General features: G+C 43.5%; 2 protein-coding genes across 4 annotated transcripts in view; one reads left to right on the top strand and one right to left on the bottom strand.

Annotated features, from left to right (window-relative positions):
• utp20 (UTP20 small subunit processome component) lies at positions 1–24813 on the top strand. 2 transcript variants are annotated; one of them, XM_034863652.1, is made up of 61 exons: positions 1–226; positions 522–602; positions 719–785; positions 937–1069; positions 1162–1350; positions 1465–1546; positions 1688–1825; positions 2091–2246; positions 2383–2526; positions 2629–2763; positions 2914–2991; positions 3110–3288; positions 3436–3603; positions 4051–4139; positions 4726–4831; positions 6281–6431; positions 6602–6664; positions 6777–6944; positions 7037–7113; positions 7327–7406; positions 7995–8250; positions 8380–8565; positions 10185–10275; positions 10481–10566; positions 11189–11314; positions 12391–12557; positions 13131–13342; positions 13897–14040; positions 14149–14228; positions 14348–14583; positions 14692–14836; positions 14962–15049; positions 15379–15522; positions 16173–16226; positions 16372–16524; positions 16616–16771; positions 17213–17353; positions 17911–18048; positions 18143–18282; positions 18452–18534; positions 18700–19031; positions 19125–19264; positions 19488–19644; positions 19750–19848; positions 19939–20106; positions 20230–20396; positions 20483–20630; positions 20732–20848; positions 20940–21110; positions 21335–21466; positions 21571–21681; positions 21764–21913; positions 22113–22295; positions 22472–22603; positions 22689–22821; positions 22907–23091; positions 23188–23259; positions 23352–23579; positions 23686–23812; positions 23912–24057; positions 24141–24813. In XM_034863652.1, the coding sequence occupies exons 1-61, from the start codon at positions 176–178 to the stop codon at positions 24294–24296; spliced, it is 8415 nt and encodes a 2804-aa protein (XP_034719543.1). In that variant the 5' UTR covers positions 1–175; the 3' UTR covers positions 24297–24813. The 2 variants fall into 2 exon arrangements, with proteins under 2 accessions (XP_034719543.1, XP_034719544.1); XM_034863653.1 differs by having other exon boundaries at positions 3439–3603.
• Positions 13866–26941, bottom strand: part of arl1 (ADP-ribosylation factor-like 1) — a 17655-nt gene continuing 4579 nt past the window's right edge. The window contains exons 4-7 of one of the 2 annotated variants that reach the window (XR_004655480.1): positions 26718–26829; positions 25891–26069; positions 25477–25623; positions 13866–13877 (exon numbers count right to left, since the gene is read on the bottom strand). Coding sequence is in view for 1 of the 2 variants with exons in the window: in XM_034863682.1 (XP_034719573.1) it covers positions 25593–25623; positions 25891–26069; positions 26718–26829 (322 nt within the window). In the remaining variant the exon portion in view is untranslated. Of the gene's footprint in view, positions 13878–25336; positions 25624–25890; positions 26070–26717; positions 26830–26941 lie in introns of those variants that run through there. The other variant, XM_034863682.1, reaches the window with a different exon arrangement.

The raw sequence follows: 26941 nt of genomic DNA on the forward strand, positions 1-26941 counted from the left end.
TTAAAAAATTTCCCACAATGCATTGTTTAGCATGGCTGCTCCCAGGTGTCGGCGTGTGTGTAAACAGTTGTAGCCAAAAGAAGAAACCAACTGTAGATTTAATGAGTCGTTTTAATCTCACGACGACCTTTGGAATACAATTAAATAACGTCACGTATCAAGGAACAAGGCAAAGATGAAAATTAAATCCAAGTCTTCGTATCACAAGTCTGAGAACACGTACAGGGTGAGAGTACAGATGTTTGCTGCAGCATGATGCTAACGAGAATATAGGGGGTATAGTGGCGATAAAACCGTAGTAGTGTATTAACAGTTTGTTAAACACATATTCCATTTTGTAATTATGACCAAGCAAGTCAAAGGGGGTCATTGTTATATTTACGTAGACAGTCATAGTTAAATAAGTTATGGAAAATATGCTAATTGACCAAAAAAGCCATAGAGTTCCAATACCACAACGTTATTGTTGGGTAGGTTATCTCTAACAGATAAAATAATGTCTTCCGACGTATCTTTTTCAGTTTCTCACGTTTGCTGAAAGACTTGCCAATGTTAACATTGATGTCATCCATCGCATTGACAGGACTGGGTCTTATGCAGAGGTTTGTACACTTAGTAGTTTTGGCAATATAATAGTTCCTCCAATTGATATAGTGAGCTTCTCAGTGTTTATGTGGGTTGCATGTGATTAGTAATGACTTGTTTGCAACTTACGCAGGAAGTAGAAACATACTTTTCTGAAGGACTGACAAAATGGAGAGACCTCAACTTGACCGAGCATTTCAGTATGTATAAGATATAATCAATACCACATGATTTGTTATGTTATCACTTGTAGGAGCAAAGACAGCTTAACATATGTACTACTAAACCTGAGGAAAGGTGCTGTGGTCTGTAGCCAACATAAAGTGACACAAAAATGACTTTCCTTCACAGCTACATTTTTGAAAGAGGTTTCGAACCAGAGCCAGTCATTCAACATGCTGGTTTTCCATCAGAAGTCGATAGTGGAGAGTCTGAAAACGCACCTGGCTGTCAAGAACAGTCTGGCCTACCAGCCACTGCTGGAGTAAGTTGTCTTGTGTTTATTAGAGGGACGGAACAGTTGTGGAATTAGAAGGTGATGTACTAGCGGCGCCTCTCCTTTCCGCCATTCTCCAGTCTGGTGGTGCAGCTGGCCAGAGACCTGCAGACTGACTTCTACCCCCACTTCCCTGACTTCTTCATCCTGATCACCTCACTGCTGGACACCAAGGACACAGAGGTGCTGGAGTGGGCTTTCACCTGTCTCTCCTACCTCTACAAATACCTGTGGAGGCTCATGGTGAAGGACATGACAAACATCTACAGGTGAGAAAATAAGATGGAGTCAGACTCTGTGGATGCTTTGCAAGTGAATCTGTTTATAACTTGATGGATTGTTGTAGCACTCACCTATTATTATTATTTCGTTTCACCTCGCAGTTTATACAGCACACTGTTGGAGCACAAGAAAGAGCACATCCGCAAGTTTGCAGCAGAGAGCTTCTCTTTTCTGATGAGAAAGGTGAGTTCCTTGCACGTGAGCAGATGTCAAACGCAATCTATTGCATTTCTTTTCTTGTGCTTTAAAGTTCATTTTGTATTATAGTACATGTTTGTGTTACTCAGTAACTTTTGTTTATTGTTGTCTCATTTTTTCACACAGGTCCCAGATCTTGATGGCCTGCTGAGTCATGTGTTCTCAGACCTGCAGGAGCACCCCGACAAGGCGGAGGGAGCGGGTCAACTGCTGTTTGAAATGTGCAAAGGAGTCCGAAACATGTTTCACTCCTGCGCTGCAAATGTGAGTTTCTTTTTTCCAAGGAGTGGGTGGTGTTCACACGCAAAATCCCCACTCAGTGATGGACAGAGTTTTCCTTTTAAAGTTGTGTGGCACAAAGTTATATGTTGCCAGTTAGGTAGAGTTAAAATCCATAACGTTGAAGTCTGTTGCTAAGCAATAAAACCTTGTAATGTGTACATGTTATTTAATTAAGAACTGAACAAAGCTGTACAATAATAGACACAGTAATCCTGAATGTTCTGTTTCTCTTTACCCATCCGGCAAGGCTCTCCCTGTAGCTTTGCGTAAGCTCGGACCCTCAACCAACCCAGCAGCCTCTCTGCCGTGGGACACTGTTAGGGACGCTTTGGATCACATGGCCCAGGCTGCAGCCAATCACATTGACGGACAACACTTCCTGGTTTTATGGGAGTCCTTACAGGTGGGGGAGATGTTTACTTTCAATCAGAGCATTTGAAACCCATCTTTCCCAGACACTTAGATCAAAAAGTTGTTTCTCCACCCTTCAAGGATTTCTTTGTTACTTGTGTCTGATGGTGGGGTGTCCCCACTTACAGGTCAGTGTGGTGGAGGTTCTGGGTGTTTTGGAGGAGAAAGGACAAGAGGCAGCCCAGCAGCTGGAGAGGCTGCTGTTCATTCTCCACACCCTGGTGTCCCACAAGGATGGCGCAAAGATCACCAAGCCGGAGGCTGTCTGCCAGGTAATAGAACAGTAATTTCGGAGATTTCTACAAAAACAAACAAAAAAAACTGTTGTTCCCATCAAAGTCTGTTTTCATCGTCTTATTTTCTCGCGGCTACAGACGGTGTTGCAGCTGATTCAGAGCTCGTCTCTGTCGGCTTCTTGTTCCCGTCTGCTCCTCCAGATCACCTCCTCTCTGCTCCTCGGGGAGAACGTCACCCTGCCCAAAGCACTCGTCCAGGAGACGGTCCAGAAGGTGTGTGTTTGAGCTAAACCGGAAACAAAAGAATGAGATTTGTCTGTATGTTTGAGAGTTTTTCGTACATGTGCAGGATGTCAGAAAGGATATTATTGTGTGGGGAAAGGTGTGCGTGTGCCTTCATGTGACATCTGTCTTCTTTACAAGGTGTTTGCCAGCACAATGGAGCAAGATGTGATACTGGAGTTCACCAAGGAGATGTTCACCATGAAACAGTTTGAGCAAGTGAGTTGTCACTAGAGTGATATTGGCAGTATTTTATGCAGTGATAAAGGTTCCAGAGAGTCCTCAGATTCCCTAGGACTCTCTGAAGCTTAATTTTCTCTTCCTCCCCCTCCCCCAGCTCTTCCTCCCCAGCCTGTTACGCTTCACCGCTGGGTTGTTTGGCTGTAGCGATCGCCTGTCTCGCCACTGTGGCCTGGATGCACTGGTCAGTCTGATCCTCGCCAAAGCCCCGCCCCCCACAGATGGCTCCATGGCCTTTGAAACCTACCCACTGCTCTTCACCGGACAGACCACAGGGTGAGATACTGTAGGATACGCATACATTAAACTTATTCAGCCCAAATAAGTATTTGGTTGTCAGATTTCTGCAGTTATCCTGAATCCCTCTCTATTTATATTTGAATGCATTACTTTCCAGGATGTAAATATGTTTTCCTCCTCCAGCAGAGTGTTCAACAGTAACGAGGCAGGTGATGCCCGCGATGCAATATCAGAGCAGCCCGCGGTGCCAGAGCTGGTGCTGTCGCTGATCCAATTTCCCGAGGAGCAAGACCATTCCATCTCGGACCTGTCACTGCCTTGGGCCGCGCTGGTGCTTCTGCCACACCTCAGGTCACACACATATACACACATATACACACCTACACACCTACCTAATGGCTCATACCCCATGTCTTTTTTTAAAGATGTTTTTGCAGACAGGGACAATTAGGAAAGTTGATACATTCTTTGGAAAAAAATTTCAATAACCTCACGTTGTGAATAGATAGCAAAATGTATTCAACAGCGTGGGTCTCATAGTTGCATTCGTTGGTAGTTTAGAGTGTTTCCTCTCCACATCAACTGTACCCTAAACATCTTTAAAAAACAGTGGTAACCAAATAGGAAATAATCAAATTTATTTGGATGTCGATATGGGAAGTCAAATATATCTTATAGTAGGACAGGAGCATGGACTGATGCTGTGAACAGGAGACCCTTGCTTTCTCCATGCATTGCTGATTTATTCTTTTTTATTATAAGGATCTACTGTATTAAAGTTTATTATTTATTTTTCAGGCCCATTGCTCCAGACAGTGTTGTTCCCGCTGTGACTGCTTACTTAAACCACCTTCTGTGTGAGATTGAGACAGGGAAACTGGAAAAAGGTTTGTGGTTTATTGTCTGCTTTTGTATGTTCACAGTGTATAAAGTGTTAGATGCCCAAATGTTCATAGCTACTAAAACAGCTGAGGGTTAAAATGAGTGCTTGGTTTATTGATTAGTAAATCAAAAGAAAATATACTGTATATACATATGTGAGGATTTTGATTATTAAATAATCATATTAGTTATTCATTATAAGTGAAGACAGATCATAATTTCTTTCTGGTAACAGGTTTTTAAACTCGACAATTTTCTTTACTCTTCTTCACATCATATTGTGAAATGAATGTGTTTGGGTTTTCTGAGTTAGTAAGTTAGGCATTTGGACTGCAGGAAAAATCTGCAGCTTTCCACTATAAAAATGGTAAAACTTTAACCACAAACAAAAACCAGAGAAGTAAGTGATTGAATTCCTTATAAAAATGTCCCCTCAAATCCGTTTCTCTTCTGAGTGACAGATTGACCCAATGAGTTTAAAAATGGAGCCAAGATTTTGAGTGGTCCATTTAGTATGTATGTATGTATGTTTTGCTATTCCTGAGACTGACTGAAGCCCTTCTGTCCCGTCAACAATGTCCCCCCCTCCAGCTGGTCTGTTTGTAGCCAGACAGGCCCTGAGCTGCCTCCTCACTCTGGACGGCTCTGCCCAGCTTCTCTCACTGGTCACTGTGGACAAGATCGACTCAATACTACGGTAACTACTGCATGACTTAATAATTTGTGTGTCAGGTTGGTTATGACTGGATAAATAGAAAGCTACAACTTACTGATATAAGACACGTCCGTACCTAATGTCTTATGTGAAAAACGTCTTTTTGTTGCTGAATGTCTCTATAAATCGCAACATTGAGTAAGTAAGGCGGGGACAATATGCTTTTGTCCCTACTCGATTCTTTCAAGATACATGGGTGCTGATTTGATTTTTATTTCAATTTTCATTTACTGCGATTGTAGAAGTATTGCAATTGATAGTATTGATAATTGCGATTTTTGTTTCCTTCTTTATGTGGTGTAGCACAGCCAGAGTGTCAAAATGATTGGACGGCAGACTTCTTAAATTCCAGGCAGGGCAGATTTATTAACAGAGTGCCAAACACATATAAATGTGGGAAATTTAAATAAATAAAAAGATACAAAGAAACATTCAAAAGAAACACTTGCGCAAAACAACAAGACTACTCAACCAGATAAAACAAGGCACGCCCTCACCCCAAGTGCATCAGTCTTTGGCACAATACCGCACTGAATAAAGCTTGACTGTTTGTACTTATGGTACACAGATAAGAAACACTTTTCTGAGGTATGTAATTTCCTCCAATCACCCCTCAAATACATAAACTAAACACATGACAAATCACTAGACACAGAAACCCCTATCCCTTGGTTCTGAACAGTGAGGCCACTCACTGACACACCAGAAATGATTGGCGGCTCCTCCCCAAACAATTTTCTGCATGGTGAACAGACCAAGGAACAAAGGAAAGTGTGAGTATGCAGAAACAAACAATTAACCAACCTACACCTTTTAAGTAAATTTACCTGAAACTAAACTACAAATGTGTGTTAGCTTAAACCAGCGCTTAATGCAAGAATGTAAGAATTTTAACACAAACAAACCTGTGGTAGTAAGTCCTGGAATGTTACACTAAAGCACTGACAACATTAAAGCAAACTGAAATCAAATACCATATGTAAGTAACTAGAGCAATGTATAAAATAAGAAATATGGACAAATGTACACAAGCACCAAGGGACATGTGGTGAGTGCGTGGAATCTCACCCACTTTGTCACTCTTAAACAAAAGTTGAATAACACACTTCGAGGGACAATAAATCATGAGACATTTTTCTATAAAGAAAGCACATCACATGTTAGTGAGTAATTAATTTATTTCATTTGTAAAGAAGAACATAACATGTATTTTCAGCTTTTTCTGCTTTCCGTCATTCTTGCTGGAAAAGGATGTGATGTAGTCTCCACCAGCCATACCGTACAAACAGAATATGTTTAGTTGACTCATTGGCAAAACAATAAAATATAAAATGTGTTGCCTCCCCACCCCCACTCCATCAGTTATTAAACGCCTTTGTCACCTCCACTGAAGGGTTCTAGTCATAACCGTCGTGCTCATTGCGGTTACAGGAGGTTTCCCACTGACCTGTCGGCCCTGCTGCTAGGAGACCTGTACTACACCCGCCTGTCACTCAGCGGTGTTTCAGAGCACCTATCCCACAGTGCACTGCTGGAGCTCCACCAGATACTGCACGCCAACCTCTCCTCCAACATCTCCAAGGTACGTTCGCAGGCACGGCAGCAGACCGGAAGATCACTTGAACACAGAGTTTGTGTTTGTCATTAAAGCGGCATTAGTACCTGTGAGCCGTTAAAACAAAAATATGCAAGGAATTATATTTGTTGTGTTGATATTTTTCCCACCAATGACTGAATTGTTTTCTCTCTCAGATCCGCCTGCTGACTCTAAGGATTCTCTCTATGTTTGAGGCAGAGCTTCCCCCACAGACTGAGGTATGACCACATTATCATAAAACTCATATATATAGATAGGTAGGTAGGTAGGTAGGTAGAAAAAAAGTGAGCTCATTTACTTATTTGTGTGAGGGTCTGCTGCTCTGTGCAGGGTGAGGAGAATGTGGAGGTGCAGCCGGTGTTTGCAGTTTGCCTGCAGGCGGAGCTGGTGCCGGCTTCGGTGCAGGACTACAGAGACAAGCTGCTTCACCTCCGGAAGCTGAGACACGACCTAGTGCAGCGCAGTCTGCCTCAGGGGCCGCCCGGCACCTTCCAGCAGGTACAGACACACAAACTGTTTGGCTGTTTTCATCTTCTTTTCATCTATTTTTGTGACCGGTGTAAATCAAAGACATACTCGTTTTCCTTCAGGTGCCTCTGCGTTACCTCATCGCAATGCTGTTTGTCAACTTCAGGCCACTGTGGGACGCAGTCATTGAACTTCTAGTGTGAGTATAAAAGAATCCCGCCAAATTGTACAATAAACAGTTGTTCACAAAAAAAAGAATCCCGCCAAATTAAATTCAGCTGACATAAATTTAATTGTCCCATTGAACCCATCTATTTTAAATGAGGAATGCAAAATAATGCTAACAGGCTTTTCTCAACAACAAAAAAAAACTTTGAGTCTGGAATTAAATAAGTCTCTTTCCTCCTCTCAGGAGCCATGCCAGAGGGATGGACAACAAGGACTTCTGGAGGGTCTACCACGAACAACTGGAGATGGTTGCGGGACTGGCTGGTAAGGCTGCCTGCTCTGTTGCAGGACCCTGGTGCTTCATATTGTCATGAGTTCCATGTAAAGTCTACGTACTGGGATCCCCAGCGTTGGTGTATGGAACTGCTTGGGGAAATAGGGCGATTTGACCAAAGTAGATCTTCCACTTTGTACTATGTTTTCGCGGGGTCTTAAAAGTCTACATTTCATTTTATTTTAATTGCTGTATATGTACAGATCATTGTTAGTCTGTTGCTTTTTTCAATATAAATAATTTCAGCTACTTTGAAAATATGTTTGTGACTTTTTGTTGTACTTTTATGTCATAAAAAAGGTCTTAAATTTAATTCATAAAGGTCTTAAAAAGTCCAATCTTAAATTAGACGTGTTGAAACCTGCAGAAACCATGCTTATAATTGGACTACAAACCTGCACATACTATATATTTTTGCACATTATGAACTCCGTATTTTGTTTGTTAAACAGCTATTTTGTATATATTCTTGTATTTGATTATTTCATGTTAATGTCTTATATTTTTGTTGATGGCAAACTCCTTGTAAGTGTAACTTAATTTGGCAATAAACCCAATTGTGATTGTGTATGTCACAGAAAAAGAATTGCAGGACAGCGGCGAGGATGATGAAGAGGAAGAGTGTGGTCTTCAGGGCCAGCCGGGCTGTGACGTCATTGAAAGTGGAGACCTGGGGGTGCTGTTCCTAGAGCAGCTGAAGTTGACATCCAACCCCAACGAGAGGACGGACTTCCCTAACTTCCGAAGCCTGCTGTGGCGCTGCATGACGGAGTTTCCTGACAGAGTGGAACCACGCAGCCGGGAGCTGAGCCCGCTGCTGCTCAGGTTCATCAGGTTAGTGGTCAGTTTGTTATGGAGATGTATTGAGGAAATAGGTTTTTAGCAATAATCGCCTGATTGATCTTTTTCCAACTATGCTGTCTGTCTCGAAGTATCCAGCCCGATTGTTATTTTCGTTTTCAGGAATGAGTTCTACCGCGCCGACCTGCTGGTGGCACCCACTCAGGACTTGAGGAAGGTGACTGACGCTGACCTAGAGGAGTCTGGGATGGCTGGGGAGGAAGAGGAGGAGAGAGAGGAAGAGGAGCAGGAGGCGCAAGAGGGAGGCAGACAACAGAGGAAAGCTCTTCCAAGGAGAGCTGCTGCAAAGTAAGACATCAGGATCACACTGAATGTTTCCACCTACCTTGTGAAAGTCCTTACTATTACACAAGTCAGATTATCCTACTTTTGTTAAGATAATGATATTATAAGGGTTTGACCTTGATTAAAGAAATTCTTGGTTGACTAACACCAAGCCAAATTTGTTGACAAATCGATCAGTTTTAATGGATTTAATCGACAGATCTGTAAAACAAAAGCACCACTTCAAATCTTGTGTTTACCTGAGATGTGTTCATAAGTACATGGAAATAAGTCATTCAGTGTGGGGGGAAAAAAGCATACCAAATGATTAATCAACGACGTCATGTGACCACTACTCTGAACGGCAACCGTCATAATTACTTTCACATTCAAGGAGTTACGTTACTAATCATTTGCACACATTAACGGTTGTATACTTTGGATTAAAAGTGAGCAGAATGGTTTCAGAGAAGTGGTCTTAAATGTATATTTTTAGACCGTTGAGTCTGTTTGCTTTTAAATGCCACGCAGTTTCTCACTGTTTTTATTGTAACAAGTTTGCCTCTTCCCAAATATGCTTTGGATCCTCGTTTATATGGAAATGGGAAATATAGACGCTGAAAAACTGGACTCTAAAATGTGGAAACTATGAAGCTAATTAAGTGATGTGCACTGTAAACATGATTGAACAGACTATTCAAGTTATTTCTCCCCAGCAAAACATGAGAGAGGGGAACAGGGTCAGCACTATCAGAGCAGAGAATATCTCAGCAGTTTACTCGTTCCCAACCTGTTGCTCGACAATAATGTGACTTAAAAATGGCGTAGATCTCGCTGGCGCGCCAGGAGTTGTAGTGCCAGGCGGAGCACGACAAAGCAGAAACGAGAAGTATGGACGGGTTCAAAGGCAACCGGATGCCAGGACTCTGAGTGACTGCAAGTCTCTTATAAAGTTACTGGGTTAAGATGAATTCTTTTGTGGTGAATGAAAGGCCTGATCCGTCGAAGTAGGTCATCGGTCGTTGTGCAGACATTCTAAAGTATACACAGTGCTTCTCTTTGTCTATCATACCTTTTTCTTCTAGCCCGTAGAAAGACCAAAGTCGGTAGCCTTTCCTCAGTTGCTACACCTCTGTTCAGGAGAAAGCTGCGACTTGTGTCACAACCACCACGCACGAGTATAAATGGTTACGGCGCTCCCATGACGTCAGACTGTCGCACGACAGGTCGGGAACTGCGAGTATACCAAGCGCTTTAAGTGTTAGTAAATGGACAATGTAGGTTTCACTTTGTCTTTGAACAAATGATGCAGCTCTTCAATCCCCAAGTAGCCTAAATTTCCAGTGACATGCTTCTCAACAAAGCAACAAAACTAAAAGAGCTGCAGTAGCACGGAGAGAGCAGTGGTCAGTTGGAAAAACTCAAGACACAGAGGGAGGACACAAGACTAATCAATTACAACTATCGGGAGACACAGCTCGCAAATGTGATAACAGGATGTAGTTTTGTCACATATAGGTCTTTAGTCCTCTTGCATAACTACAGTGTGAAACCAAATCTACCGGATCTAATGCAAAAACATGAACCTGGGGGTTTATTGTCTGGAAGCATAATTTAACCCTTGTAATTGTTTTTTCTTCCAGACAGCTGATTGTCCATCTAAAAGTGTTCGCTAAATTTACCAACCCTCGCTCCCTCTACATGGAGAGCCGCCTCATTGAGCTCTATAACCAGGTGATCCTAAAACCTCACACACACACCATGTCTTCAAACAATAGCAACATCAGAGCTGCCTGATACAGCCACCCCTCTATGTATTTCACCTTAAAGATGTCTGAAAGTAGTTTGGGACCCTTGGCGTGTTTCTGTTTAACAAATTAGGGTTTGGTTTGTTTTCTGAGGCATCACACCAACATGATACGTTTCTCTGTGTTTTCAGTTGCTCTGCCATCAGGACCAGCAGATCCAGCGTGTGGCACTGGAATGTGTTCTCACATACAAAGACTCCAACATAGTGCCATACAAGTAAGAAAACCACCTTAACCACCTGAAGAGATGGACAGGAAAGCAAATATACAGTAATGCGTCTCTCAAAGCAACAATAACCCATTCTTTTCTTTCCTCAATGAGGTGATTGTGTGCGTCTTGGATAGGAATCAGAGCTCTCGTCCTCCAGCCTCTATGGTTACAGGCGGATGCATGTTAGCTTCCTCCTCAGTGCTGACTCCGCCTGACATCATGCCCTCAATTCTGTCTGTTATCAAGCTATCGGTTTACTTTACCTCCAGCCTGCCTGCAGACAGATGTGTATTTCTGAGGAAGTTTAGCATTACAGATGATTGTGTACGACTTTGTTCAGGACCAGTCAACACTGACCTGGTTCCAGGACAGTTTGACAGACAGCAGTGAACAGACCCTGGGATTCAGATTCATTTTGTATGCTGTTCATCAATCCCTATTTCATTAAGTTGATTTAAAATACCATAGAATTAAAAGATATACCCTAACCCTATATTATGGGCAATTAGAAGTTTTTTAACCAAAGTGGGCCTTGCGAATAAGGCTTAGTACAAGACGAGGAACTACTAGAAGCTGCAGGGGGGATGTGTTTGACCTTTGTTTTGTGTGTCTGTGTGTGTTTGTGCAGGGAGAATCTTGAAAGGCTACTGGACGATAAACACTTCAAAGAGGAGATTGTTCATTTCAACATTACTGAAGAAACAGGAGTGGTTACTGCTTCGCACAGAGCCAAACTCATCCCACTGCTTATGAGGTGGGTGTAATTAACACTACTGTAATTAACACATTATAACTCTTTGTAAATCTGTACAAAAAAACTAAAGTGCCAGTATGAGGGGTTAGGGCGAGTATACCACTGGTAGGGGTAACAGGTAGCCTTACTGTATCCAAAGTTTAGAAGAAATTCACTATAAAGGGATTTTTTCTTTTCTTTTTTCCCTCTAGACAGCCTGTTTTCATCTTTATGCTAAGCTAACGTCTCCTCGCTGTAGCTTCATATTTAACAGATGGACAGGAGAGTGGAATCTCTCTTCTAATTTATTCCGTGACAAGAAAGTAAAGGGTGTTTCCCAAAATGACAAACAATTCCTTGAACTTACTAAGAACCACTCACTGCTTAAATAAAATATTTGTTATTAAAACTATAAAACTACCTTGTTGTTTACATATTAGCTAATACAATGTTTCAAAGCTGGAAAGTAGCAGCCTCCCATTGTTTAAAAAAAATAATAATATTGGTTTTGTGTTTCATTCATCTGGTGATTTGCAAGGAATCAGCCTTGTGGCTGTTTGATGCCAACATCTTGTCCTTATTTAGAAAGCTTCTAAGCCTGAGACGTACTGTGGGAACAGTAGACATTTTCATACGTAGATGATTGAAACAAAAGGATGCTTCTAATTACAGGATTATCAGCTCAGTTTTCTAAGCACAAATTGACATTTGGAAAAACTGAAAAATGGGTTAAAATATTATTTAGTTTTTTGTTTTTTTCCCGCCTTGACAAATTAATTATCTGTTTTTATTGAGAATTACTCTGAATAAAAAGAGGTTAAAGAGTTAACTTTTTATTTGTAGAAAAAATAAAGATAAAAAATTTTATATTTGAACCCATTTTTCTGGTGTCAAAATGTCAGTTTGTGCTTAGTAAATGAAACTGATAAGCGGACCGTTCGCTTCCTGGTTTTAATACTTTGCCCACTTAAAACTCCAGCATGCCATTTTTTTTTCTTATTTGTCTATTTTCTCAGTTAGTAATTTATCACAATTTTCCCAGAAGTAACTTTCACTTCACTTTATCTAACATCATGTTTTTGCTGTTTATGGTTCAGGATCCTGTTTGGCCGTCTGCGCAGTAAAGCAGGAAGTAAGTTCCAGGGGAAGGCGAGCGCCTCCACCCGGTCCTCCATTATCCTGCGTTTCCTGGCAGGTTGCCAAGAGGAGGAGCTGGGAATATTCATCGACCTGCTGCTGGAGCCCGTCAGCCATCACAGCCAAGGTAGGAGGACATGGCAGCGGTAGACAGCGAAAGATTTTCAATTGAGAAATGTGCAAATCCAAAGTAGTTTTTTGTTGGTTGAAAAATGACTTGCTTAGATCTTGCACCATTTTGGCATCCTCAAGGCAATCTCTGGGCTCTGGTCCATCGTGTTGGATAATGTAGATCGCCAAGACCATTTCCGAATCGGGGCCTAAATCTTGTTAATTTGTCAGTTTAAATTGTCCAAAAAATAGCAATAATTGGCCACAACCATTTTCTAAAGTCCATGAAGACATCTTCATGTCTTGCCTTGTGCAACCATGTGTTGTCCAAAACCAAAAGATGTTTGATTTGTAGACATAAAAATTGATATAAAACAAAGCAAATTCTTATAAAAAGCTAGAACTCATTAAAGATTGCTGCCAAAGAGGCTTCAACAACGTACTGAATCAATGGTTAGGGTATGGCTTACTTATATTACTCACTATTGAAAGTAACTTGTTAAACTAGTAGTTGCATTATTTTTGGATTCCTCCATAACATCACTTGAGATGCACCATAACAGTCCCTCGCCAACCTTTGCGTCCTCAGGTTCATGCCTGGCAGCAGTGGAGAAAGCCGTGGCGGAGACGGACGTGGCTGCCGTCCTGCCGCTGGGCCGTCAGCACAGCCTGCTGAACATCATCAATGTGCTGATCCAGAAACTGGGCCACCTCATCCACAGCTACCTGCCCAAGGTGCTGCAGATCCTGCTGTGTGTCACCGCCTCTGTGTCCACCCTCCTGGACAACAACCGGGACCAGGTGAGAGCGTCTCAAAAGTACCAAATTAAAATGATTGAAGTGGATCAGCTACCTCTGCTTTATTACTATGTTATTTAAAGTTTTCTTTCCTTTAAAAAGTACAACACTGACTATGTTTACACGCACACCAACATTTAACTACTATTCAGAATTTGACACAAGTGATGTAAACGGCATATTAAGTATGAGGCCTTTTCCCATAAATAAAGCATTTTCCGCTTTAGGGATTATTTATTCGGGTTTTAGAGGCATTCTTTGTATGTATGTATGCATGCACGCATGCAGTGCTTTTGGAATATGCGTCTCAATCTGGATTTTTACCATGGTTTACGGCCAGCTTAATGCATAGCTATAGTTGCTATACACAAACCAACCAGCCAACTGTTTGCAAGGCTGCTGACCCAATAAAAAGGAGGAACACAGCTAATCTTAAAATTGTCACATTATCATAGTCGCAAAATTGTCCTTCTTGGCACAAGGACAAAAAACGGAATATTATCTCCATGTGAATGCACTGGTGTCTCAGTGTTGGGTTCTTATTCTATTGTCTGCAGCTGCGCGCGGGTTGCATCAGTCCACTGAAGAACCTGAGGCGACTCGGTATCCTGAGGATCCAGGACTTTTTTGACGGCTTTGACTCCTACAGCTTCAGTGAAGACGAGCTGGATGCTGTCTTCCAGGCTATCATCTGGCCTCAGGTACATCTTGCAAAAAGCTTTTCTGTTTATACCTGGGTTTTTATTTGTTTTTGTTCTTTGTCCATACATTCCTGGTTTACATTTCTTTTTTTCTTTCTTTCTTTTCAGGTGTGTCGCCTCCCCACAGAGAGTCCTTACTCCCCCACTCCTCTACTGAAACTCATCCATGTGTGGTGCAAAAATGCCAGGTTAGTAGTCTTACTCTCTTCTCTTTCATCTAACAGATTCATCTTCACTAGTTATTAGTAGATGTCATTCAGAGTGAGTTTAAGGAAGTCCTACAGTTTTCTTTGTCTGTCTGTCTCAGGTACTTCCCCCTCTTGGCCAAACAGAGGCCAAACCAGCCGGAGTTCGATATTCTCCTTAATGTCTTCAGCCTCCTCTCAGCCAAAAACGCTTCCCCTGTGACCATTGCCATGGTAATGGACATAGCTGAGTCCCTAGCAACCGCTGAAGACTTTGTTGCCACAGAGGCCGAGACAGAGCTGAGCGTCAACGGCTGTGTGTTCCCAGAGCCTAAAGAGGGCGCTCTTGTCACCGCGGGTCAGCAGAAGTTGTTTTTATATCTTGGAACTCCATGTCGGCCTCCTTGTCAGGCTAATTGTTGCTGCTGGCCAAAGTTAAATGTGCATGTCGTTGTATCTCCTCCAGTCTCATTAAGTAAGGGCTCCAGAGTGCTGCTGCCTCACGTATCCACGCTGCTGCAGTATCTCAGTGGAGTCGTACGCAACACCGAAAGACTCAGGAAGAAGAAGTTCAGGGCACACGTGGCCAAAGAGCTCAACATCCTCTCCAAGTTAGTGTTATTTGGACAAGAACCCAGTATAGTTTTCTGTATTGCTGTATGTAGGATTTGACCCAGACCTAAATGCAGTTGATAAACTGCAAAAAAATTGAAATGCGTGACTTTTTCTCTGCCAGGGTCAGTCGATTTGTGAGTGACAGGGAGCAGAGCTCGGTGCTCATCAGCCTGTTGCTGCCCTACCTCCAGAAATGCCACAATCCTGAAGTAAGACTCACCGTTTATTATGTGTCACTTGCTTAAAAGAGACTGATTCAAAACTTGATTGGATAATAGTCAAATAATTTCAAAAAAATCAAAAGGTTTCTACCTTAGAACAGAGCTACTAGGACTGTGTGTAGCACAATTAACGTTCAGGTCAGAACCATGGTTATTGATTTTGGTCTTACAATAGTGACAGAGGTGGATCGTCAATTGTATTGAAAAGCATCCGGTGTGCTCGACTCAAAACAACGAAATGTTGTTGGAGGTCTTTGTAATAGTGTGGGTCTTCTTACCGCCCATGAATAACCTACCTGTGTCTTTTTTTATTTCAGGAGACAGAAATCGACGTCCTGGCCACAGTGCAGAACCTGCTGCGACAGTGTGTGCAGCCCTCGGCCTTCCTGCGGCCGCTCAGCAAACTCTTCTCCATCATCCACAACAAGCTCCCCAGGCAGGCCCTCACTAATGTCTTCCAGGTACAGCAGAGCACCCAACACAGATATTATGCTTACAGTTGGGCTGTCAATCAATTAAATGTATTTATCACGTTGGTGTCCTATTTTACCTGCAAAGTAATCATACCTTTTTCTTTATCTGTTCTAAATGTACTTTAAAAGGGAGATTATTTTAATGCTCAAGTGGTATTTGAGTTTGGACGTACTCCAGTGGAAACTCAAATTACTGCAAATAACTTAAGTCTTGTAGAGAGAATCATCTGGAAGGACTTTGGAACTCACTCAAAAAAACACTGTTCTGTTAGCCATCCACTCCCTTCAGATGTTTAAACAGACCCATAATACCCTCTCCTATTGTGTGTCTGTATGTCTGTCTGTGTCTGTGTGTGTGTGTGTGTGTGTGTGTGTGTGTAAAGCGGGCGTTAACGAAGTTAGTGTCGTTAAAATAAATGTGCGTTAACTTGTTAACGCACAAGTTTGTATTTTGACAACCCAAGTTAACAGCTATACTTTGTAATTTTATGTCTTAAATGTGTAGTAACTACTACACTGACCTGCTGGAATCTCACCTACGGCAGCTGCCTGATCCATGTGAATCATCGAATTATTTTTTATTAACTATTATCACATTAATCTGTCTAACTAATGTGTCTGTGCTGCTCTGCTTCCAGACTCTGTCAGATCTGGAGCCTTCACTTACGTACATCACAGATTTAGCAACAAAGGTAAGATCATTTATTACATTGCATTAAATGTTATGTTATTAGTTATACATTAACCAGGAAGATCAGAGAAATGCTATCTTGAATTATTAATCTAACTCTAGAACGGTCGACTGTAATCTTTATTCCCCCCCCACTCCCCCCGCAGTTGAACGCGTTCGACAGTCGACACTTGGATGAGATCTACTTTGACGTGCGTCTGGCGGCGTTCCAGGACGCCACCAACCGGGTCAAAAACATGACGACTCTGGACCTGGACTACATCAGCACCATCATGCACAACTGCTTCCACACCTTTGAGGTAAGCAGATACAGTATATGACACAGATATACTGTCTAAAGCTCCACTCCTCGGCCGCGTTGATAGCGTGGATTGATTTCCTCCCTTACAGATTGGTGACATGTCGCTGGGAGACAACGCCACCTTGTGTCTGTCGGCAGTGATCACCCAGCTGGCGGCGGTCGGGGCTGGAGAGCAGCTCTACAAGGACATTGTACAACACACCATCCTGGATGCTGTACACAAGGGGCTTCGCAGCAAGACAGAGGTGGGAACACACACCTTTCCTCCCCATTTAAAACATTTTTTTTTTATCACCAGCCATGTTGGCTGGTAGATTTTCAAAGTTACCAGCCATCATCATATTTACCACTGGCCAAATAGTTTTTTAGGGAAAATAAACCAGAATATGAGTGCCACTGAATACATTTAAACATCCATGTTTCTTCTTTTAAATGTGTTGGCTTTACAATGTTACCTGTCAAGTTCACTTTCATAGTTGATTATTTCCTGATGAGTCTATTATTTGTTAATTCTATAAAATGTCAGAAAAGAACCAATGTTGATCAGTGTTTCCAAAAGTCCAAGATGACGTCCTCAAATGTCTTGTCTTGTGCACAACTCAAAGATGTTCAGTTTACTGTCCCAGAGGAGAGAAGCAGCTATTTCTAAATACCGACCATGTTTAAAAGTGTGGCTTCTCCCCCAGAGTGTGCAGCATGAGTACACGTCGGTGCTGGCCTGCCTGGTGAAGACCTTTCCCACCAGGAAGGAGTTCAGAGACCTGGTGCAGCTCACCAACTACAATGACCTCGAGTCTGACTTCTTCGAGCACATGAAGCACATCCAGGTAAGAGCTCCTGTCTCCCGTTCTATCTGTCATATGTAGGGCTGGGTTTTATATTTTCCATTTCCAATCAATCTTAACTTGAGATTGATCTTTAAGGAGGCTCCTTTTCAGTGAAGATATTGGTATCATATGAAACTAGACGATCAAGCGATCAACGATATACGATCAACACTCCTTAGGGTAAAAAGTTAGGCGAGGGATAAACTGCCATGGCCATTTTTACAGATGAATGGCTTTAGGTTTACCGTCTCTGCATCACACCCTGTGCACTTAAAAGAACTTGTACAATCTTGTTTGTCCCTATGTAACTGCTTTGGGCTCAATTCTTAACAACATTAATATTTTTAACAATGCACCAGTTTATAGTGTTTTTTTTACAGCATCAGGTCTCTGAGAATGTCTTCAATATCCAAGCAAAATTCATGTTGTACCTGAAATATCCTTAATCCAGTTAATATTGAATCAAATTAAATCAAATTGGAAATCAAAATGATTCAGGAAATCAGTGGCGATACCAGGCCCTAGTCATACGCGTGTTTTTTTCCCCTCCTGTTCAGATCCATCGCCGGGGCCGTGCCCTGAGGAAGTTAGCCAAGCAGCTGACTGAGGGCCAGGTGGTGATGACACCGCGTTCCCTCCAGAATTACATCATGCCGTACGCCATGACCGCCCTGCTAGATGAGAAGATGCTCAAGGTGACTCAGACGTGCATTCAAAATGTTTAGATAAACATACCTGTGGTGTGTGTGTGTGTATGTGTCTGACACCTCCTGTCCTCACGCACTGCAGCATGAGAGCATGATATCGGCGTCGGTGGAGGTGGTAGGCGCTGTGTGTCGGAGGCTGACATGGTCCAAGTACCTGTACTACCTCAAACACTTTGTCCACATCCTGCAGACAGCGCAGGCGGAGCAGAAACTGGCTGCCAGGTGGGGTCCTCTGTTACTGTTTTTAACCATTGCATTGTTTCCACTGACCTTTTTACATTTTTTTTTTTAAAAACATGATTTGTTGAAGCATCAGGTTCATTTGGTATTAAGAGACTCCCTCTCCTCCTACTTTCCTTTTCTCCCTCATGTTGTATCACTATAACTCCAGTTTGCTGGTCACGGTGCTGGAGGCTTTCCATTTTGACCACGACACCCTCAACAGAGAAATGGAGGCTGCCAAGGCCAGAGAGGGTAAGCTACTAATCCCCCCCCTTTTTTTTTAACCCTGCTTGTTTGAAAGAGCTCAAACTTTAAAGAAATACAAAGTCTGATACAATTTGATGCCATAATGCGTCTAATTTCAAATTTGATGTAAAAATAAAAACGCATTTAATCATTCTACATGTCTTTATCAAGCCGGGAGCGTTGCAGTGGACGCAGATGATGAGGAGCAAGCTGCAGCCGACGAATCGGACGCAAGCGACGACGAGGAGACGATGGACGTAGACTGTAAGACTGTTCCATCGGATATCGCCATGGAAACGGACACCACCAGTGGAGGCAAAGTTGTCCTGTGCAAAGAAGCAGCCCCCCTTGAAGCCAAGGGGCCCGGAGCTCCTTCTAAGCCCAGCGCAGTGGCCAGCGGGCTGCCGCAGAGCAAAGAGGAGCTGGAGTCTCTGATCAGTGGCATCCACACCACTGTTAGTAACAGCGTGCTGCCTCGCCTGCACAAGTGTCTCACCGCAAAGGTACCATGTGTCCATGTGCACACACACAGTTGTAATCTGTTATGGAAGCTCTGAACAGCAGTGTAATATTGAAAGTGTGTGTGTGTCGTCCAGATAAAGCGTGACGATGAGCACAAGGCAGTGAAGTCGAAGGATGTGAAGGATGAGGAGGTGGCGAGGATACCGATAGCCTTCGCCATGATCAAGCTGATGCAGTCTCTGCCTGTACACATCATGGAGGCCAACCTGCCCGGGTACGCATCTGTGTGTTTGTGTGTGTAACTGGACTGCATTTATATAGCACTTTTTTTAGTCTTAACAACTACTCAAAGTGCTTAACACACTACAGGCACCATTCATGGTACAGGAAACATCACTTCCTCTATTGCTGCAACAAGAAAGTTTGACAATGCTATGAGGGTAAAAATGCACATTTTGTCTGTTTGTGTGGTAAATATTTGTGTACATGTCATCCAGGATCCTGATCAAGGTGTGTGTGGTGCTGAGGAACCGCTTCCAGGAGATCCGCGACGTGGCGAGGGGAACTCTGGTGAAGATCATCGAGACTTTAGGCTGCAAGTACCTGCAGTACCTCCTCAAAGAGATGCAGGGGCTCCTGGCCAAGGGCTACCAGGTAGGAGCGCGCACACACACACACACACAAATACAACCCCATCAGCCTTTTTTTTAGAAAATTCCTAATACGTCTGTCTGTTTCTCTTTGTGTCCCTGTCTCAAGGTCCACGTGCTAACATTCACAGTGTACCAGCTGCTGTTCGTCCTCAGTCCGACCCTGAAGAGTGGAGACCTGGACCCATGCATGAACATGCTCATTGACGTAAGAACGCTTCACACCGCAAACCCACCGAGACTCCACGACGTCTAATAATAAAGGTGGCTCAGCATTTCTTCTCCTTTCCCCTGTCAGATCTTCAACAACGAGCTGTTCGGGCCTGTGGCCGAAGAGAAGGAGGTGAAGGGGATCGTCTCCAAGCTGATGGAGGCACGACACAGCAAGAGCATGGACTCCTACGAGCTGCTGGCCCGGTTTTGCAGCAAGGAGAGCGTCACCAAGCTAATTTTGCCACTTAAGGAGGTTAGGAGATCAATGAATTTAAACTCTGATGATAATGCAGATGAGTCAGGAATTTGTTTTTGTTTTTCTCCTTAAAACCAAAGCGGTTACGCATATACATAAACATAAAGCTTTGACTTTCAGATTCTGGAGACTTCCTGCAGCCTGAAGGTGTGTAACCGGGTAATGGCCGTGCTGCGGCGGCTGGTCCTGGGTCTGCTCGTCAACGTGGGCATGACTTCTCATGATATCTTACTGCTGTGCCACAGCCTGGTCAGCCAGAGTCTACCGCTAATCACCAAGAGAGACCGGTATGAATGTAGACACACACTCACAGCAGTATACAGGTAATGACTTTGGTGCTTATTCACCATCAACGACACTGTGTATTTTGTAGAGAGAAAGCCTCAGCTAAGCCTCCCCCAGACCCCCGACTGCCTCCCCCCAGCTGTCTGCTCCTGCCTCCAACTCCAAAGAGAGGGGGTCAGAAAGCTCCAGTCAGCAGCCGGACCAACATGCACATCCTTGTGGACGCTGGCCTCAAGGTGCACATTAAAAACACTCCCCGAGCTAGGATTTCTATAACATACTAGAATTAGTTTGTCTTCGGAAATGTTTGCCATCATGTGTGTCCTTGCATCTTCAGCTGCTCCACCTGAGTCTGAAGAAATCTAAAGTGACGTCGTCTGAGGCCTCGGCGCTGGAGATGCTGGATCCTTTCGTACTGCTGCTGCTCGACTGCCTCAACTCCATGCATGTCAAGGTACGAGCCTTTTATGTTATCAGCCCCACCTTGAAGCATCTGATCTCTTAAGTTAATAAAACTGTGATTATAACATGTACTCCCTCCCCAGGTGATCACAGAGGCTCTGGTGGCGTTCACTTGGCTGTTAAAGTTCCCACTGCCAGCAGTGGAGCAGAATGCCGACGAGCTGACTAAGCACCTCTTCGTCCTGCTGAAGGATTACTCCAAGGCCGGAGCCGCCCGCGGGGAGAACTACAACCTGGTCCAGAACTGCTTCAAGGTACTGCTAATACAAATAAATACACACAGATGCACACATCTGAAGATAAACAGGTGCTAGCTGAGGACAGGAAGTCTTTGTTATTTAAGAAAACTGCAAATTTCTGGAATATTATAAGATGTTTTAAGGGAAAGAAGAGTAATTAAATGTGTTGGAGAAAAATAAAGATATAACTTCTGCTTTGATTTATGATGATTTATGATGTCTGTCCATTTGTCTCTCAGGCCATCACCATACTGGTGAAGAATGTCAAAAGCAACCAGATCTCTGAGACACAGCTGCAGGTGCTGCTGGGATACGCCGAAGAGGACATCTACGACCAGTCTCGCCAGGCCACCGCCTTCGGCCTGCTGAAGGTAGCCAGTTAGAGGTTGACTCAAGTGTAAAAAAAAAGATTCTAGATTCTAGAAACAAAACCTATCCCCTGAGCTGTGTTTACATGTGAATCTGTCTCGTCAAGGCGATTCTGTCCAGGAAGCTCATTGTCCCAGAGATGGAGCAGGTGATGAAGAAAGTGGCCAAGCTTTCTGTCACCGGCAGCAACGCTATGATCAGAATCCACTGTCGACAGGTACTCACACATTTAAAAAAAAAAAAAGATACGCCACATGTTTCCTCTCTGCTGAACTCTGAATGACAAACATGTTTTGTAGATCTATCTGAAATACCTGCTGGACTACCCACTGGGAAAGAAGCTGAGAGAGCACCTGGACTTTGTGGTGGCCCAGCTGCCCTACGAGCACGACACAGGCAGGGAGTCTGTGCTGGAGATGCTGGCCTACATCTTCCAGACTTTCCCTCAGGTGAGAACATTTCCTCTCAAGTCTGCATGTGGACCAAAAAACTGAACGTTTGGTTAAATCTGAATGTATATGACCGCATCGTCATTTCATCCATAATCGTCAATCCAACATTAATGATTGATAAACCCAGATCGCTAGCTTCAACATCAAAGTTAACACATATTACCATCGCTGATAACTTTTATTATTTTCCGCTCAGAAACTGCTTCTGCAGCACAGCGGCCTGTTCTTCGCCCCGCTGGCCCTGGTCGTGGTCAATGATGACTCAGCACGCTGTAAGAAGATGGCCGCCATGGCCATCAAGACCCTGCTGACCCAGCTGGACTTGAATAACCAGAACACCCTGTTCTCCCTCGTCACCACTTGGCTGAATGCAGAGAAGGTACACTCTCGTAACACTTTGACCCAAAAGTGAATCCAAATCAGCTGGTTTTTGTGACTTTAACAAGAAAGTTTATAGTAATTTCTTTGTGTAACATGTTTGTGTGCGTTACAGTTATTGTGGTCACTAATCATTCTGAATAAGATCTAATTTAAACCTCTAACGTGCCCTGCCAGGCCAGCCTGCGGCGTCTAGGGGCTCAGGTTTGCGGTCTGTTCGTGGAGGTGGAGGAGGAGAGGTTTGCCCGTCGCATGGACGACCTGCTGCCCCTGCTGGAGAAAGAGATAAACCCTGACAACTACGAAGATGTGAGGAGACACAGTCACACTACCCTTGGCCTATAAGTTTAAACCCGTGGAAGAGGAAGCATCCTAACTCTTGAGTGTCTTTCAGATCGAGGAGGAGCAGGAGGAGAGAGGAGCAGACAGGCTGTTGTTCAGTTTCCTGACTCTCATCTCCAAACTGAGCCAACACTGCGGCCTGCTGGAGCTCAGCAAGCCTCACGACACACTCAGTCGTATCTGGGGTAGAGTAGCGACACACACACCACCTCGCTATTGCTTACACATACACCTTCCAAACACACTCAGACAAATTGTGTTCTCCTGCAGGTCACATCGAAGCCCACCTGCGGTACCCTCACTGCTGGGTGTGGCTGACTGCTTCGCAGCTTTTTGGTCAGCTGTTTGCAGCCCACCAGGCGGAGCAGTTGGTCGCTCTCTGGAGAGGAGAGGAAATGGATGCTTCCCCTCTCTCCCCGGCCACAGCCTTCATCACCAGCAGGCTGGACAAGAGGGTTAGGACTCGCCTTTCCAGCTGCGATCTATTTTCTGCAGCTGACTTTCATTGTTTGAACAAACTTTTTTTTGTCCCTGCCTTCTTTGACATTTAGATGAGAGAGTTGGCGTTATGTTTCTGCCATCAGCTACAGTCCAAGTTCTTAGACACGGCGTCAGGAGAGCAGGTGCCCAAACTCCACCAAACACATTTCCATCTAAGCTAAATTCCAATCGCACGTTAAATTTGATTGACCGGACTGTTCTGTTGTTCCCACAGGTGATCAAGAACCTGCTGTATGTCGGCAAGGTTATATACCTGGTTTCCCCTGAGTGTGACATCACACCTCCTCAGGAAGAAGTGAAGGAGAGGGAGAACGAGGAGGAAGAGGAGGAGGAGGAAGTAGAAGATAAGGATGATCGGCCTCCCTCCCTGCTGTGGTTGATGAAGAAGCTGTCGCTGATGGCCAAGAGAGAGGCAGCATACACTCCCAAAGTTCCCCTGAAGGTACACATAGAAGCTGGGCGTTTAATGTATTTATTGAATCTCAGGGCGCTGTAAACCGTTCTGTAATATAATAGAAAGTTCTTTGCCTCTACTCTCTCTCCCACAGAGAACGTGTGTGTTTAAGTTTCTGGGCGCGATAGCCATGGACCTGGGGAAGGAGCGACTCGGCCCCTATCTGGCCACTATCATCACTCCTCTGTACAGGGAGCTGGACAGCACCTATGCTGACCAAGGTAACCGCCTATAATGTCTAAAAAATATAAATAAAAACTTAGCAACAGTAAAATAAACCTCAAACTTCCGACTAAAATTGCTTGCGGTCCCCTGTCCAGATCCCACCCTGAAGAACCTGGCACAGGAGCTGATAGAGCTGCTGAAGAGACACGTGGGGCTGGAGAGATTCTCTCTGGCCTTCTCTGCTGTCCAGAAGGAGTTTTCCCAGAGGCGTGTGACACGTAAACGACACAGAGCCATGCAGGTATGTATGATGGTCACCAAAGCCCATTCCCAAGCACGAGAACTTAATTCCTAGCAATCGACTCACGTCTCCCGTTTTCCCAGGCGGTGGCTAACCCAGAGATCGCAGCCAAGAAGAAACTCAAGAAGCACAAGAACAAAATCGAAGCAAAGAAGAGGAAGATCGAGTTCCTTCGGCCCGGATATAAAGCCAAGAAGCACCGGAGCCACGCGCTCAAAGACCTGGCCATGGTGCAGTGAGAATGAAAGCTGGCCAGTTGACCCGGGAACGTGAGTCCTTTGAATTAGCAGCTATTCATCTTGTGGACTAACCAGCTGCAGATTCCAGTCTCACAATGACTTTTACTACTCTACTCAATATGTCAGTTGACACAAGGACAACCTAATCCATCTATTCTGTATCCAACAGCCTGTAAAAGGAATTATAAATCATGTAACAGCTGTTACACAGGATTTTTATATATAGCTTAGCTAATGCCATCAGTTCTTATAAACGCTTATTTTCCTGAAGTGAATCCTCAGATTTATATCCTGTGAAAATAATGACTTTGTAATTAAAAAAGAAAGACATTTTACCATCCTGTCTGGTATCACAATTTTGAAAATCAAAACACAAAATGGTACAATCATTGATAGCAATCTTTACTGAAAATCATTTTCACTGTACAAGCAGATATAAATATGCAACCATAAAACTTTGAGCATACAGTTAGTGTTCAGTAACTAAATGACTAATATGCCAAAGCTGCACTCGAGGGTTTCAAATGGAAAAAGGCTTTAACTGCTAAATTATCTTTTAAATAACAATTTAAACCCATGACATTGTATCTACTAACTATATAGTACAAAACAGCCCAGGCTGCAGTAACACTTGGCCAGAGGAGGTATAGCACTTTTATTTCAATAATTGAGGCAGAATTTCCAAATATAAATCTACACATTTTGTACAATTCGGCAGATTGTTTATAGATAGTCCAGCATACAATTAAAAATTGTCTCAGTTTAAGGAGCAGGACTGGAATCTGTGGAACTTTTAATCATGTGTGCCGATATGGGAAAATACTGCCACCCAGTGCATCTTGCTGACTTAACTACATGCAAACTACTTAACCCCTCTGAGGGAAGCTAACGCTAACATGAAATGGTACAGCGAGTTAGAGTGGACAGCATTTTCACAGAGCCTTATTTATAGATCTCTCCAAGCTCATGTAACCTCTTTTAGTGTCGACACTTAACAGTGGAATCTTAACATTTAGCACGTCTGTTCACAGGTGTCTAGATTTTTTTTTTTTACATTTCCAAAACACAATCTTTAGTCACTAACTTGTCCATCGCTCCGTCATACATGCTCTCTAAATCCTTCACTTCCTCGGGCCACCAGATGTTACTGCAGCCTTCTCTTGTAAGTCCCAGGAATGACAGACGTGGGGAGGAGTGCAATCACTGTTCCAGTGGGACGTGGAGATGGGTCAGTCACAAGGCTTCATACAGAGAGGTCAAGGGTCTGGAGTATTTACAGAATGGGTGAAGGAGCCTTTACTGCCGACTCTTCAGGGAATCCACCAGCCTACGAAGAAGGAGCAAATTAAACTCAACCAAGGCGAACTATGAACCAATACTGGAGAGAACGAGTGATGTAGTCTATTGCTTCAATATAGCAATAGACTATTGCGTGCTCACCTCTGACAAATACAGATCTGGATAAAATAATTCTTAAAATAAACCTCATTTCAGATATCGAAGAGGAGATGTTGAGTTTGGCCTGTTGTACACCTATTATAAAATGATGTATTCCCATTTCTATGTCTAGTTATTAATAATGGTGAAAGCCTACCATTCCATTGCCTCATCCAGGCCTGTGCCCTTTGTGGCCGAGGTCTTGAAGATCTGCCATTTTCTGTCTTTGAGGGCGGGGAGGCCCAGAGAGTTGGCCACCTCCGTGGGAGTCATTGCCTGGTCCATGTCCTGTTTGTTTGCAAATACCACCAGTATAGCTTTCTTCAGCTCTTCCTCCTGAATAAAAAAAGAGAGCCAGAGATGAACCAGGGATTTGCAAAAGGGCAAGTGAAAAAAAATGTTTCTCACTGAAACTACTGAATTTATAGCTTTGAAATATGTGACAAAATTTCAGTTAAAGTTCATTTTAAGGGGTGCACTTCCAAACCATGGAGTCCCAGAAGCTCAATCTTTGTTTTTCATTGTCAATGTTGTATTTGACCAATTTAAGGTTTAGTTCAGAATTGCCTTAAATATTGTAATGCTATACATTGTGAACTTCTTCCTCAAAATATAAATAGACATTTCAATTTCAACTAAGTACTTGGTAATGTAGTGGTTTTTATAGGATTAGAATTATTTATTTACAGCAACCCACACCAATTTTTATGGAAATTTAACAATTACTTTCCACAGTATGTCAAGAAGCAGTTTCAAACAAATGTTTAGTGTGACCTCATGGTGGCAGTAGGGGAAAGTGAAGGTATTGTGGGTAAATGACTGGGATCAATCCTCCAGATATTCAATGTCATAATCTATCCAATAGTTCAGTAATTTCACTCTCCACATCGCGAGCTTGTAATGAAACAGCCTTCCGTCTGACCTGCTGGGGGGGGGGGGGGGGGGGGGGGGGGGGGGGGGGGGGGTTGGGATGAGCCTGCTTACCTCCAACATGGCCACCAGCTCGGACTTGGAGATGCCCATCCTGTCGCGGTCGCTGCTGTCAACCACGTAGATGACGGCATCCGTGTTTGAGTAGTAACACCGCCAGTAGGGCCTGTCGAGCAGAGGAAGAAGCAGACGAGGAGGATGGAGAGTTAAGGCCATTTTATGCTTTTGCGGCGGCTCCACACAGAGCGTTTGCCGTAGCCTACGTAAGTAATGTATTT

This window comes from Etheostoma cragini, chromosome 23, assembly GCF_013103735.1.
Source record: "Etheostoma cragini isolate CJK2018 chromosome 23, CSU_Ecrag_1.0, whole genome shotgun sequence".
In the NCBI taxonomy this organism is placed as follows: Eukaryota; Metazoa; Chordata; class Actinopteri; order Perciformes; family Percidae; genus Etheostoma; species Etheostoma cragini.